Source organism: Eubalaena glacialis, chromosome 8 (genome assembly GCF_028564815.1).
Source record: "Eubalaena glacialis isolate mEubGla1 chromosome 8, mEubGla1.1.hap2.+ XY, whole genome shotgun sequence".
NCBI lineage: Eukaryota > Metazoa > Chordata > Mammalia > Artiodactyla > Balaenidae > Eubalaena > Eubalaena glacialis.
The window spans coordinates 47,621,390-47,637,835 of record NC_083723.1 but is presented as its reverse complement, the minus strand read 5'-3'; the positions used below and the strand labels follow the sequence as shown (position 1 = coordinate 47,637,835).

General features: G+C 34.4%; 1 protein-coding gene across 1 annotated transcript in view; it reads left to right on the top strand.

Moving 5' to 3' along the window:
- SEMA3E (semaphorin 3E) overlaps positions 1–16,446 on the top strand; it is a 260,670-nt gene that overhangs the window by 203,042 nt on the left and 41,182 nt on the right. Inside the window, exon 5 of the mRNA XM_061197660.1 lies at positions 9,164–9,257. Within this exon, the coding sequence (XP_061053643.1) occupies positions 9,164–9,257 (94 nt within the window). The remainder of the gene's footprint in view (positions 1–9,163; positions 9,258–16,446) is intronic.

Below are 16,446 nucleotides of genomic sequence, written 5' to 3'. Positions count from 1 at the left end.
CTTTTCCCAAAGGGAAAGTGTAATCAGAGCTATGGGTGTTATGATGCAGAAAATTTTGAAGATAGCTTATGCTGCTGGAATTTTGATTGGATGGTGGAAATCATAAGGGATAAAGCATGAGGTCAAACCATGAAGGTCCTAAACTGCCATTCTAGAAGTTAGACTTTATTCAGTAATCATGAGGAAGCACCAAAGATTTTTCGGAGGGAGAGTGACATGATTATTTTTAAGAAGATGATGAGGAAGAGGTAAGAAGCAAGGTTGATGCTGTTTTCTAGTAAAAGCAGGTTTCAGGACAACATTATAATTACAGTTTGAAGAATATTTGCTTCCAGTATTCTTAGTATACCCTGGCATACATATCCAGTAGACAGAGCTATCAGTGTGGCATTTAAGAGAATATTGGCATATGATGAGGGCACTTAGGGTGAGGAATCCTGAAATAATAATTAAAACAAAAGAGAGGGAAAGCTGATTTTGCCATCAAATAAAGGTTAAAGCAAATATTTATTTAAAAATTCAACACAAGACATTTGAGTTAGAATTTTACTTAGCTGTAGTATAAGCTTTTAAAAAATTTTAGTAGCCTCTGCAAGCTATTCCGATAATATTTAAGGAAATAAAACATTTGAACATATAATTTAATAAATACATAAAATAATAATAAAATACTTTTCTTCTTTAAAAAAATCTTCATATACATTTTTGAACCTTGATTATACATTAAGTACCTTATAAAGGACTCAACCATGCATAGCAACACAAATATATCCATCCTCTCCTTTATAATGGCAAGTAGGGTAATACTGTAAAATAATGTGGAACTAGAAGACACTCTTTGAGACTAGCAAACCCTCATTCTGCCTGTGATTCCTCACCTATAAAGAGAAAGTAATATTGTGAGCAATATTATTGACCCTGTCTTACTTCACAGACTTATTTTGAGGATGAAACAAGATAATATATGCAAGAATACTTCCTAAATTTTAAAGTATTATACAAATATAATGTATCATTTTTGGAAAAAAAAATGTAAAAAAAGAAAAAAGCAATTAAAATGCAAAACTATTAGCCTTAAAGTCAAAACATTTACTTACAACTTCACTCCCTTTTTGCATTTTTTTCCACTTTGTTTATTTAGCCTTTGGGGAATGTTTCACATATTCTTTAATAAATGATTTTATTGCTTGGCAGAAGAAAGGGAAAAAATAAATGATACAGTGAATCACATTCAAAATTAATTTGTGATACAGACAATTGAATAGCTATTTTTTTGTGTGAAGAATTAAAGTGCATATTATGGTTATTTATTCTAGACATTTTTGTACCCAAACCACCTTTGTTGATAGATACAGGGCTGTGAGCCTGTGTATTTTACTTTTTTCCTATTAGAAATAGCTAATAAAATAAGTGATTACTTGTTTTATCTTGTTGTGTTTGTAATGTTCCAATTTACTTTTGACATCTTTCAGAATATCTCAGTGGTGCTGAGGGCAAGAATAGTACTAGTTCACAAAGCTGATTTATTAATGGGAAACTCATTTCATTTAATTGGCATCACGTTTAACACCTTATATGCAGCTACTCACGCCTATTGACAGTAGCTTACAGCAGGCTTCCTGGGTTTTGAGGGCTCTCCTCAAGACCTAAATGAGAAAATTCTTCTGGGAAGAGGTACCATTTATTCTTTACAAACGCTTGTCTGGAGAGCACATGCATCTCCGCACATTTGTGAGCTAGATGTCCTGCTTTTTCTCAAGCACATGAGGATCTATTGAAAAACTTCTCTGTGTCACACTGAGACAAAAAGTGCAGCCCACATTGTTAATACTAGTGATGTCTTGTAAATTTAAGCCACATTACTCAGGCAGAAATTCCAGCTGTTAAAACATAGATAATGGAAAACCAGTCTAAGTAGTGACCAACATTCTCAAAAGGGTTAAACACCAGCATTACACATTACTTGAACCATAAACTCGATTGCTTTGGGGTCATTGACAAGGTCATTATGACTCAAGTTTTCTGGTTGGTTTGGTTGCTGAATTCTACTTCATGGAAGAAAATTATATTACTTGCTTTTTAGTATTTTATTGGATTGTGCACTAAATTAAACACTGCATTTAAGACCACAGTGAACTCTCCAAATAATGTGAAAAACTTCATTCTTAAATTTGTAGTTAATTTTGAAGTTAGCTTGACCTATGCAAAACAAAGCAATAAAAGTTTGGAATTTGCCTGTTTTCGATCATAATGTCAATACTATTCTGTGTATGGTAAATTTTCTTCCTTTAAAATTTCTACATCTCAGCTGTATAAAGTTGCAAAAATAACATATTCAATCCTGAGGAATTAAGATGACTTGGATCAGTGTATTTTTTTGTCATATGCAGCTTAACAAGACAAAGAAAGCTTCTGCTTTAAAATCATGGCGCAAAAGACCAATTAGTACGTTAAAAACTAGTGTCAAGTTGGTTGTTTGATAAAAATTAAGAACTCAGTCTTTGTTGCCCATTCAGTTTTGAAATTTCCTGACAATACACAACAGTATCAAGAGAATACCTTTTCCTCATTAAAAAAAAAAAAAAAAAAAAGTCATGTGGGAAAGGGAAGCCTTAACTAACAAATAAGTGTACATCCACGTCACACATCCATATTACTTCAAATTACATGCTGTCATTAATAAGGTCTTTGGGGATAAAATAAGTCATCTCTATAAGTCTTCAGTATTTGATTTTATTTTTAATGACTGCCATGTGATATTAAATTATGTTCTATTCATCCTAACCTTTAATATATCAAACCTGGCAAGAGTTCATCATAAATTGTCAAAGTGTTTATGAAAATATATTATCTTCAATAAATAGCTGGGGAAATTAAGAACACATTTATTTTTCCTTTAGTTGTTACTAAAGCCAATGGCAATCAAAATATAGAAAAAATAGAACTGTGATATTGCTGTATGCGTAGCCCCAGGAAAGCATGTACAACAAAGAATAGCATAATAACTTGTACATGTTGTCTAGCTTTAAATCAACATACCTATCCACAGCTCTTGTTTTGTGAATTGTTTTAGATCTGTGAGAAAGTAGGCAAAGACCAGACAACAAAGGAGATAAAACTATTTATTCAAACAATACAAACAGCTGTGCATTTATTATATATCAGGTATTGTATTTGATACAGGGGATCAAAGATAAATGTCACATAGGCAGTTTCCTCAAGGAAGCCTCACAAACCAGTAGGGAATAGAGTCAAACAGACAGTTAATACAGAGGAGTAAATGATGTAAAAGGGGGATTTATATGATGCTTCAGGAGGACCCAGAAAGGAAAAGGAATCCATATTAGGGCAGGCAGATCAGGATTCCTGGAGGTGATAAGGTCTGTGCTGAATTTTTAATACTGTGTGGACATTGTTATCCTAAACACATTAAAAAGCCCAAGTAAGATTAAAAAACCTACAAGCAGTCAGAATGGTTGGTACTCAAACTGTAAGAGCAGCATTTTAGAGATGAAGTATTTATGTATAAAGTCCCTTACGTAAATACCCTAAGAACTTTAGACTTTTTTTTATGGAGTCTATCGGAAGTCAATGAAGATTTTAAGTAGGGAGGTGATAAGAGGAAATTCACATTTCAGAAAGAAGTCTTTGGCAGCAGAGTAAAGAATTAGTGGCTGGGGAGACTGCTCAGGGGGCTGGTTAAAATTAAGGTGATAAGTGGTAAAGGAGTGAATTAAATAAGTGCCATGGTGCAGGCAACAGCGTTGAATATTGCAGATAGATACAGTAAAAAAAAAAAAAAAAAAAAAAGTCTATTGGGGGTAATTTTATGAGAACAGTAGAGTGATAAGGCTTGGAGTTTTGTTTGCTACTGTCTTTCCTGTTCCAGGGCCAGGACCTGACAAGTGGAAACTGATTGTTTTTTTCTGAATAATTAAATAAATAATGGAAACTGATTCTCTCCATCAAACGTAAGGTGTGAGGCTGTCTACTGAAGGTCAAGAGAGAGCACGAGTTAGGGTGTTTGAGCACATAGCTGCTCAAAAGAGTTATAAAAGGACGTAACCAGGGAAACATACATTCCTTGGCAATTTTGAGGGCTGAGCTAAAAACCAGTGGTTGTTAGTGATTGCTTTATATTTTTGAATGGTTTGCTTTAGCAGCATCACTATCCTAGGTTTAGAAATGGGGAAGGTAGACATGTGGATAAGAGAATAAGGGGCAAAGTGAGGGCTGACTAAGGGGGAGAAGACGGGAAGGGACCTTTGTATTTTGAAAAAAATAAAAGGGTCTCAACTCTGGAGGTTTGTATTGGGTCAAAAATATTTATAATTTTATGATTAATCATGTAAAAGAGCTGGAAGTGTGAGAAGCTGTGTGGAACAATATCCTCATAGGAGCTGCATTCACTTTTTAAGGCTGCTGTAACAAATTACCACCAATTTAGTGGCTTAGAATGAAACAAATGTTTTATCCAATAATTCTGTAGGTGAGAAGTCTGAAATGATTCTCACTGGAATAAAATCAAGATGTCAGTAGGGATGCATTCCTTCCAGAAGATCTCGGGGAAGAATCCATGTCATTCTTTTTTCCAGCTTCTAGAGAACCACCCACATTCCTTGGCTCATGGCCCCATTCTTCCATCATCAGAGCCAGCAATGAATAGTGGGTCTAGTCTTCCCCACACTGCATTGCTTTGGTTGGTTCTTGGCTGTCATCATCACATCTTCTCTATTTTTAGGACTTGTGTGATTACATTGGGCTCACCTGGATAATTCAGAGTAATATCCCCATCTGAATGTCCTTAACTTAATCACGTCTGAAAAGTCCCTTTTGGTATGCAAAGTGAGATACTCATAGGTTCCAGGCGTTAGGACATGAACATTTGGAGGCTCCATAATTATGCCTAGTATGGGAGCTATGACTCAATTAAGGCAAGGAGGTATTGAAGCATGTTGTAAATTCAGTGTGGTTTTAGGGATTCACTTACCATGAAATAAGGATTTCAAAAGGCATGGTAGAAAGGTTTTAGAGAAGCAATAAAATTAGATGAGAAATATGGTTTTAGTAGTCATCTTATCTCCAATAGAAATTGCCTTTCTGACCTTGTTCATCTTTCATGATTTGTTCAATGGAAATCTCATACTTGTTATCAACAAAGATTGATGGGTTAAAAAGAGGAGTCTTGAGTACGTTCATAAAAGAGGCAAACTTGGGCTTCCCTGGTGGCACAGTGGTGAAGAATCCACCTGCCAATGCAGGGAACACGGGTTCGAGCCCTGGTCCAGGAAGATCCCACATGCCGTGGAGCAACTGAGTCTGCAAGCCACAACTACTGAAGCCCGTGCACCTAGAGCCGGTGCTCTGCAACAAAGAGAGGCTACCTCAGTGAGAAGCCCGCACACAGCAACGAAGACCCAGTGCAGCCCAAAATAAATAAATAAATTAAATAAATAAATTTTTTTAAAAAGGCAAACCATTTTTAGGTTTGATTAGCTTTCACCACAGGCAGATCTTTTGTTTTTACCATGTCATAAAACATTGATTAGGTGTAAGATAACTTTATCTTCTTACTTTTTCTGGCCTTGCTTCTTTTGTTGAACTTCTCTAAGTGTCATCTAATTATGTGTTAAGGTTTTGACTGCACATAATGTGCTCAGATAAAATTTATTGAGGCCACTCACTCATTTATCACAGACAAATGAACAGTTGTGATAAAGCTATACCTTGTATCAGCAAACGAGGCTGAGTTCAAAACAATAGCAATGTAAAGTTGTGTGTAATCATAGCCATACTTAGACTCTCAAGTCACTCACGTAAAAAATGGCAACCATTTACTGGCTTTTATTATCAAATGTTATTTTAGTCATAACATCATAATAGCCTTTACTAAAAGCCAGGCAACATATTTTTGTTAACAATTTCATTTAACTTAGTAAATCAGAAATAAAGTAAAAAGCAGGGAGACAGTATTACTGTTTTTAAGGCATCCAGTGATTTAAATAAGGAATATTGACAGCACCTATATTATACTTCTGCAGAAAGGTATGTTCCGATTAATAAAAATAAATATAGAGCTTCCTGTTCTATGTAGTGACATTTTAATTTAATAATGGAAATGTTCATTTAAGAACTAGTCAGGTTTGGGAACAGGGTCAAAGAAGACTATGCGAAGTGATGAGATACAAGTTATAGAACTTTGAAGCGTTCAAAGCACCTCTTCATTATTTTGTTAGAAATAGCGTAGTCTTCAAATTTAAGAAGTACATAGCACAATTTACAATCCAGCTTAACATTTTCATCCATTTTGTTATTATCTGATTTCTGCAGTATTATTAACCAAGGGTTATGTATGCATGAAATGACTGTATCCTCTACAGATTTGGACCTTTCTTCTTTTTATAAAGATAACGGTGCTTGTCTAAAGCAGGGATGTTCTAATAGTTTATCTTTTTTTTTAATCATTAGTGGGCTGAAAACCTACAAATTGCGGAATCCACGTATTTTTTTCAGCTTTATTGAGTTCTAATTGAAAAATAAATTTGTAAGATATTTAAAGTGTACATCGTGATAATTTGATATAAGTGTACGTTGAGAACACATGCATTTATAAAATTAAAATGATAGGTATGTCTATCCTTTAAGCTATTCAAAAATGTAGATTTTTAATACTGATGTGAAAAGCAGGCAAAAAGGCTTAATTTAATTTGTTCATTATTTCAAAAGACTATTTGTTGAGGCAGTTTTAACCATTAATCAAATTAATGAGAGAGAGATATTTGAAGTCTTCTGGAGAAAGGCGGGAAGGATTCAGTCAAGGTACATCTGAGTCTGGACTTGAGGCGTAGATCTCTGAGAATATATAAGTACTTAGTATTCAGTATTCAGTTGTCAAATTTGAAGTTTCATGAAAGAGTTCATCCTTTTACAGACTCAAACAGATTTTACATATTGCACAGAGTTGTGCTTCGAACATCCTGGGTTCCACTTATTTGTTCTCAAAATGTTAGGGTTATAGGCTTTTGTGAATATAGTTTCCAGTTGATTCAATTTACTTCCCTTGAAAGTTGAAGACACTGCTCTGTTAGATACTTGATATCTCAGAAACATGCTGAAATTCACAAATGAACAGTAGTAGCCTTAGGAACCTAGATCATGATTTATATTTACGAGAACCTGTGACTTTTCTAAGAAATTGTAACTTCATTTCCTTCATCTAACTCTGTGGTTCTTCAAAATCTGAGATTCTCTTGATCTTAGCATTCTTACAGTTTGCATTTTCTGTTTCACCCGCTTGACAGTTTAAATTTAAATGAATATATTATATTCCTTGAATCAATAAGCAATATACTTGTTTTTCTCCTGAAGTTTCAATTTTAGTGTTTACGGTTTCTAATTATATCTGTTAGATAAATCAACTTCATCCATCATTAGAGACAAAAAGTTGAGTATCACAGAATGTTGAAGCTATCAAAAGTCTTGATTTAAGAAAGTAGTTCAGTATATTTCTTCAACTGCTTTCTATGAGCAAACATTTGGACATTTGACTGTATTAGAGCAAGTATAGTATGTTTACCCTACCTATTTTTACCAAATATTCTATAAAGTGGCAGTGACTAAAGGGGTAAACAAGTATTTCATTCATAGACTTGATCATTTCCTCCCCCATATAACACTATGGATATGTTTTGCAAATTTAGATGAAACCCTTTCCGCTTAAGTGTTAGCTGGGTAGACCAGTCATTCTAGCTCATTTCAACAAACATTTTCTTTTCATGTCATTGCAAATCTGTTGTCTGTGGGAAGCGAACACAAAAATGTTTCAAATTATTTACTGGCATTCTTTCTCTTTACTGATTCGTGTGACGTGTATAAATAGATAAACTTTTTTTTTTCTGGCTTAAAATACCAGTTTAGCCACACCTCTGGATTCAGAGGCCACATTTGTTCTCTAGGCTATGGTTCAGTTCCAAGAATAAGATTGGAGTTTTATAAGAGTCAGGTGAACTCTGCACTTACCAGAAAGGTCTTGAAATGGCAGGATCAAAATGGTGATTTTAGAATATCATAGAGAGAAGGAGGAATGTGTGTTGGATAAGAATGGCAAGAAAAGGATGGCATAGATAATGTGGAGTAAATAGGTTGTCTAGGAAAGTCAAGATCAAGTTCTAGAAAAGTGCATGCAACCCTCAGAGGTTCCTCAGGACTTTGGATTGTTTACAGGTTCATTATTCACAGATGGGCAGGACTACTTATAGATGCCACAGTGGGCAGTATTGACAATAATATTCTATTGCAAAGTGGGTTTTTTTTTCTGACAAAATTTTCTATATTGATTTTTATTGTCACTTTTCCAGACTACTTTTTTTTTTCAGCTGAAACCATTTATAGCACACTTAATGGAGATTACTTGTAAAAATATCCATTAATGAGAATTTTGCAATCTGAGAACATTCAGAAAAAGTTCTGTGGTTATGTGATTGCAATAGGAACCAATAAAGTAGTAGTTTTTCATAGAAATGTTTATTTTCAAAATCTCATTTGTGTGACACCATACTGAAATATTGTTCATAATATGGCATCAACTCCTACATGTATATCCCAGTAATTATTTATGCAGTAATCATTCTCTAAATTATTAAATATTAGGTGTCTATACAAAGAATATGCAATGAAGAATAAAAATGATTGGAAATAAATATTCCAAATTATTGATAGAAAATTTTATCATTTTCTTTTAGAGATTATTCAAAAAATCAATAATGGCCTTTGTGGAATAAATGCCCATTTTCATGTTTATCAGGGTCTCCTTTTTACTAACCTTTTTTTTTTTTTCTTCAGCAAGTCTCCATTCATTTGGAATATTTAACTGACACATCTCAGAATAACTAATACTGGCTGATCAAGTGATAAAAACTGCACATTTCTTTCATTTCAGCACTGCATCCTTTTTGAGAGAAGTGAGAAAACCCACATGGGCCTGAAAACCCACGTGTTTATTTATAAAATCCAGTTTGTTCCTAAATAACTTGATGTTTGTCACTGGTGCCCTATTTACAATACCTGTTTTGTAAATAATCAAGGTTGAATGTATTTTTTCTGAGAAATTAAATTCTTATTAAAGTTGGCAAATACATAATGGCTTCTCTGGTTTTCTTTAAAGGATCCCCTTTTTCACCTGGAATCGCACAGATCTGAGAGAGGAAGGGGCAGATGTCCTTTTGATGCCAACTCCTCATTCATCTCCACTTTAATTGGTAACTATCATGGCTGCAGACATCAGGTGGTAGTCATATTGATTTCGAAACTTCAGGTAGATTCTTTGGTATTTCTTCATATACATTGCTGTGTCATATCTATTTATTGGTGCTGGGAGCATGGATATTAAATTTCAAGCCATGCTCACCTGAGCCAATTTTACTCTAAAATAAGTGCAGCTGCTATGATGTATGGACGTCTCATCCAGAAAACACAAATTGTCCCTTAATACCTGATAGAAGATATTTTGTATTATGTCATTTATTGTTCACAAAATGCAATTACGTAAATACTTTATAAAAATGTAGCTAGAGAAACTAAACTATTTTAACATATGTTAATTCTTTATATATTAATTACTCTGTGACTTTAAGGGAACTTCTAATATTCTCTTCTAATATTCTCTTGGTGCCTTTCTCTGTCTCAGTAGAATTCAGCAGAAAGTCATCTCAATTTGGAACTTCAAAGTCATTTATTTAAATTCCTGTTAATTTAAAATGTAAGCTGTAGAGGTTGACTGGCTCAAACTATGTCCACGTTGGAATAATAGAATAAGCTGGCCATGTCTGATCTGGATTTCAATTGGATTTCAATTAAATTAGACGAGATACATGAAAATCTCACTTAAATCTCAGAAAAATACTTTTTCTTTAATACAGTTTGGGATTGAAAATGGCACACCCTTATCAAATACTCCAGCACTGCTGTGGTACAGACAGCTGGTTGAGTTGCCAAGTATAAAGTTGAAGAGAGCAATCCCTGACACCTCACATAGGTGCTGTTAGGAATCATTCTGTTTTCTCAGTGTTGAGAGGTTCTGATAGGTATATGGTACAGATGTACAAGCTTCTGTTATTACATTTGCAGCACTTAGAGTTATATGCTAATATTAGGTCATCCTGTTTACAGAAAATGAAAACATGTAAAATAACATGTAGAGATTTCCTATCCTAAATAAGTGGGTAAAACTTAAAACTCCCCACTGATGAGTAATCAGAATATCATATGCTGGATTTAGAGTTGATGCAGATGTTCCTGTAGTTTCTAGAGACAACACGTTCCCTGAACTTATTCCAGACAGTTGATTCTGATGGGCCTTGCATCCCACTCTCCACAGTCCCCCGTCTCAGTAATGGTACTCAGGTCCAAATAAGTAGAGCTTTTATATATACGTATATTTATTTGTAGAACAAAAATCTTACGTTAGCGCTAAAGAGTAGGGAAAGTTTGATTTACTTCAGCTTCATAATTTGAAAGTGCTTTAAGATGAGAATTTCACGTAGTGATTAGTTCTTTAGGAGCTTGAATAAAGAGATATTTTTAAAGAATATAAGATTTTAAAGAAAATACTATGATATCCTGAGTTCCTCTACTCACCCGTGTATGGGTGTGTGTAAACACAATATGAGGAGGGGAGATTTTAAATATGGGAATTGAGTTGCTTAAGTCAGTTTGGACTTAGTAGGAATCAAAACCTTAAGAATGCCACTTTTGGAGAATGCCAGATTCATAAATGTTAGAAATTTGTGGTAGATTGGCAGCATATGAGTTACATGCATTTGATAGACTCATACAATTTTTTTCTAATGTTTTTAGTGATTTTTGTAACTTCATAGATTTAAGATTTGAATATGTCTGGAAGAAAGAGACTGTCTTATCATCTTTCTTTTACCATACAATATATTGCACAGAAAAGGCCTCCTTTAAATATCGACTGAATGAAATACTCACTGAGCTTCCTAAACAAACAAACCAAAAATAAATTTGGGGATGTTATTCACAAGAATATTATAAAAGGTATTGAAAGTCAAAAATTACGCAGTAAACGCTACTTCTCTAGTAAAATCCTAAGAAGACTGGAAGAGAACACCATTTATTTTTAACATTTATTTTAAGGGTTAAAAGTAATTTTTTTTAGCCACTCACCACTCAGCCTCCTTGTAGCTTGTTTTTGCATGAAACCAGGAATTTGAAACTGAATTTTTTTAAGAGGGGAAATATTACTGGAGGGACATTTCCAAGTGAATTTCATTGAACTTCCAAATCGAATTACACTATGCTAAAATATGAAGTGCTTGCCATCTGGGTGACTGTTTCGCTTATTCAGAAAAGAAATCAAATCATAAGAGCCCTCCAAGCTAAACACAAAAGTTATAGAATAATCCCTCCAAAGAGAAGAAATAAAAATATAATTCTTCTCATTTATCCACTAGCTTTCATCCCAAAGTACCTTTGAGAGATCATTCACTCACTGTGGATATGCAGCAGCCACTGGGATGGAAATCTGATAACCTATGTGAGCCAGCAACTCTTTAAAAGACAGGAAGTAGAAATAATTCACCCAATTGAAAAAGCAGCAGGAATTTGGACTGGAAAAAATGGAGCTACCTGAGTTGGAATTTGGCAGGCTTGGTGCAGCTTACTCTGACAGGAAAAGAATGCATTAATGTGGTATTTTATGACCGCACATGTTCTCTGCCGATGGGTTAGGACAGGACTCCAGCAAAAAGGGGACCATCTTTAGACCATTTCTGCTTCTTTGTTTCTTTGTTAATTATAGGTCACACTTAACTTTTAATACCTGTTCACATTAAGATTCACTTTCATCATTAAAAAAAAAAACCCTCATATTTGTAACAATACTCATACAACTAACAAGGCCCCCAAAGAAAAAAACATGCTCACAAATCTGAGAATTTCTTATATCTTAACTTTAGATACAAGTTTCATTTTATTTAACTTAAATTCAGTTGGCTTAAGATCACATGGAGTAAAAGCTTACTGAAAAACTAAGTAAGGAATAAATATTATTTGTTAGGTGAAAGGTTAATGAACACTTTTATTAAATTTATAGTCTAATTTAGAATGGAAATGTTAGTAACTGGCAATGATTCTGTGTGAAACAAGATTTAAGGAGTAAAACAAGCCTCTTTATTGAGCTATGTTCTATATGTTCAGAAGCCATCCAAAATGAAGTCATACATTAAATAGGTTTGCTCTTTAAATGTCACTTTGTATTAACAGAATTTATCTTGGTGGTGTATAAATTCATATCACAGGTGCAATATTTCTATATGTTTAACCACACTTTCCCTCTACGGTGATTACTAATATTACATTTAAAATGGTCTTAAATAACTGGTTGAAGAAGGCAAGACATTATAATCTGGTTTTAAAAACAGTTTTTTGAAGCAGTGAATTACTTAGTAAAATGAATTGCTGCATTAGTTGTCTGTACCTTTCAAGTCAACGAAAGATACTTAGGACTTATCTTGCCACTAAAAATTATTAGGTTTGGTGGCCGGCCACATAAAAGTTCAGGAAATATTTTCTTTATGTCATATGTCATTTTGGTCAGGAAGGAAAAGTATTAGCTGACTTTTTTGCGTCAGTTTACATTTGATATAATATTGCGGTATTCTTTTTATTAAGTTGATAACACCTTCAGTAACTTAGGAATTTCTTTGATACTTTGTCGACTCAATCTATTGCTACCGTTTTAAAACGTTTCATTCTGACCCAGATTTTTATTACCAGTTCTAGGTGTAATTTAATACATACCATACCTGAAGTACCTAAGGTATGCTAATGTACATGTTGCTAGTGTTTGGGGGAAAACCAATCTGATTTGTCAGGTACCTTTTCACACTTTGCTTTTGAAAGTGCGAGCTTTGTTGTTAGAATTTTTAGGATACTTTCAAGTTAAAGACTTACTGAATTTTATATCAACAAATAACCATGAATGAGGTATTTCATGGTCACCAAAATTTTCTTTCTGCGCTTTTCATGTCTTATGTTACATTTTACAGCAAATAAAACTACAAAAGTTTACAGCTGCTGAAATTTTCTTCCTGCACTTTTTATTCATCATAATGAGACCTTTGTGAATATATCCCCTCATTACAAATTCTGTGAATTAAAGGTCAATGTCAATTGAATGAAAGGGAGTCGGAATTCATGCAGGGAAAATTTAAGTGATTATCTCAAGCTCTTAATACCGTTAAACCTTTTTTCACAAATAAGTGTTTCTATTTTATTAACTATATATTCAAGGCAGAATTACAAATGAATAGTTCTGGCACAAAATAGGACTTCATAAATATTAGAAAAATAAATGAAATCATCGAAATGAAGGTAAAATGTATGTCTTTACAATTACAACCTCTATAAACATAAGTGAATGTGCTGGCTCATTTCTTGGATTCGTCCCAACTGTGTAGAAACTTATTCCTTTTGCATATTCCTGTGCCTAAAGAATATCTGTAATTTCTTATCCAGGTTAAGACTGCTGTGCTTTCTCATTTGGCAGAATGCCAAGTATCCACATGCTGACTGTTGCTTCTGGCCATTAACTGCTAGTTGCTAAAGAGCTATTTGAATACTTGCTTATGGTTTCCTCAAAACAAACAAACAAAAAAATCAAAAAAAAGAAGAAAAAAAATGTCCTCTTCAATTCCCCATTGACATTCTCCCCCTTAGAAATCTGATTTGACCATGCTGGTATCAATGTCACTGTTTTGCCACCAAGGAAACTCACAGTACTGTCATGGATGCTAGCAAATGCAAATGAACAGATTCAGAATGCAGTTTTCTTTTTTCCTTCATATGTCAGAAACCACCTTCTTTTTTTTTTTTTAAACATCTTTATTGGCGTATAATTGCTTTACAATGGTGTGTTAGTTTCTGCTTTATAACAAAGTGAATCAGTTATACATATACGTATGTTCCCATATCTCTTCCCTCTTGCGTCTCCCTCCCTCCCACCCTCCCTATCCCACCCCTCTAGGTGGTCACAAACCACCGAGCTGATCTCCCTGTGCTATGCGGCTGCTTCCCACTAGCTATCTATTTTACGTTTGGTAGTGTATATATGTCCATGCCACTCTCTCACTTTGTCCCAGCTTACCCTTCCCCCTCCCCATATCCTCAGGTCCATGCTGTAGTAGGTCTGTGTCTTTATTCCCGTCTTACCCCTAGGTTCTTCATGACTTTTTTTTTTCCCTTAGATTCCATATATATGTGTTAGCACATATATTTGTTTTTCTCTTGCTGACTTACTTCACTCTGTATGACAGACTCTAGGTCCATCCACCTCACTACAAATAACTCAATTTCTTTTCTTTTTATGGCTGAGTAATATTCCATTGTATATATGTGCCACATCTTCTTTATCCATTCCTCTGTTGATGGACACTTAGGTTGCTTCCATGTCCTGGCTATTGTAAATAGAGCTGCAATGAACATTTTGGTACACGACTCTTTTTGAATTATGGTTTTCTCAGGGTATATGCCCAATAGTGGGATTGCTGGGTCGTATGGTAGTTCTATTTTTAGTTTTTTAAGGAACCTCCATTCTGTTCCCCATAGTGGCTGTATCAATTTACATTCCCACCAACAGTGCAAGAGGGTTCCCTTTTCTCCACACCCTCTCCAGCATTTATTGTTTCTAGATTTTTTGATGATGGCCATTCTGACCGGTGTGAGATGATATCTCATTGTAGTTTTGATTTGCATTTCTCTAATGATTAATGATGTTGAGCATTCTTTCATGTGTTTTTTGGCAATCTGTATATCTTCTTTGGAGAAATGTCTATTTAGGTCTTCTGCCCATTTTTGGATTGGGTTGTTTGTTTTTTTGTTATTGAGCTGCATGAGCTGCTTGTAAATTTTGGAGATTAATCCTTTGTCAGTTGCTTCATTTGCAAATATTTTCTCCCATTCTGAGGGTTGTCTTTTGGTCTTGAGAAACCACCTTCTTGACATTGATAGCTAATGCTAGCTATTTGCCAAAGCAAAAACAAACAGAAAGTCCAAACAACTACATAACTAATAAAAGGACCTGCTTTTCCTGATTTCTTTCAGCATCCTACACAGACCGTGAGTGTGAACTGGGAGGTTGGAACCTATGGACCATTCTTATCCATCCTCATCCTCCCAAGTGCATTTTGTTTCTCTTTGCAATTATGCATGTCATAGTCACTCTGTGAAATAGTGCAAAAGTAGAATGATTTTCTAACAAAATGATGCAGTTCAGTTATAAAATGAGGTAGTTAAATCCATCTTTAGCCATGTCTTTTCCGTGAGACGAATATGTTTCACATTATTCAGATTCGTAGACATTTACAACATAAATAGGAGAAATGCTTGAGCAAGACTTAAGGGCATGAAAAACTGTGAATTTTTCCTACTAAACAATTAAAATCTGTATTTACAACATGGTGAGTAAAAACTCTAATCGATTAATAATACCATCTATGAACTAAGCTCTTGATAAGGTTGATAAAATATTAAGGCAATGAAGTATGTTTCACTAAAACTTCAACTGGAGTTTGTATTGTAAAAAAAGGAGTTGTGTAGAAAAGTATTTTACGTATGCATTTTAACTTAGATTATTTACAATGGGTTTGTTTTTGTATCGCCATGGTCAAATGATTGTTTTATTTTCTTTCCTACAAACTAGTTGAGAGTAGACACAGTCTTTTGGGGCTGAAACTATTGGGGACAAATACTAGAAGATAGAGTCCCTGTGTTCCTGGATTAAAATGATTAAATATAGGCTTTTTGAGGAACAAAAACTCAGAGAACTCTGCTATTCATATAAATGCCAACAGTGTTTTCTTTCTTTTGATATTTTCTCCCTGAAGCATTTTTGAAAAATCAGAATCTTATCCTGAGGTGTTTTTTTTAATTGCATTTCATAGTTTTTTTAAATTTGAACACTAAAAGTTTTAGATTTATTCACTTGTTAATTAACTCATTATGCCATTCTTTGATTCAACAAATGCTTATTGAGCATTTTCTGTATTCCAGACACTCTACAAGATATTGGTGACAAAAGAATATAATAAGACACATCAAGAAGTCTACATTCTAGTGAGGAATAATGTCAAACACAGGAGACAAACTATAGTAGGATGAGAAATATGATAGGCATGGGGGCTATGGTGGTACTAGGAGCTACTAAACTAACACAAGTTTGGTCAGGGAAGGCTTCATGGAGAAAGTGGGCCGTGGCCAGGTAAATGGGAGGTGAAGTGGGAAGTGGGGGGAGGTGCAGAATTGCAGGCAGAGAACATACAAACCAAAAAAAAGGGCAGCAGAGAGAACAGAAAACCTTGGCAACCTCAGGAAATCACTTGTACACCTCTCTGATTCTCCAAATAACCGAGGCAGTGAGATTCCGAACAG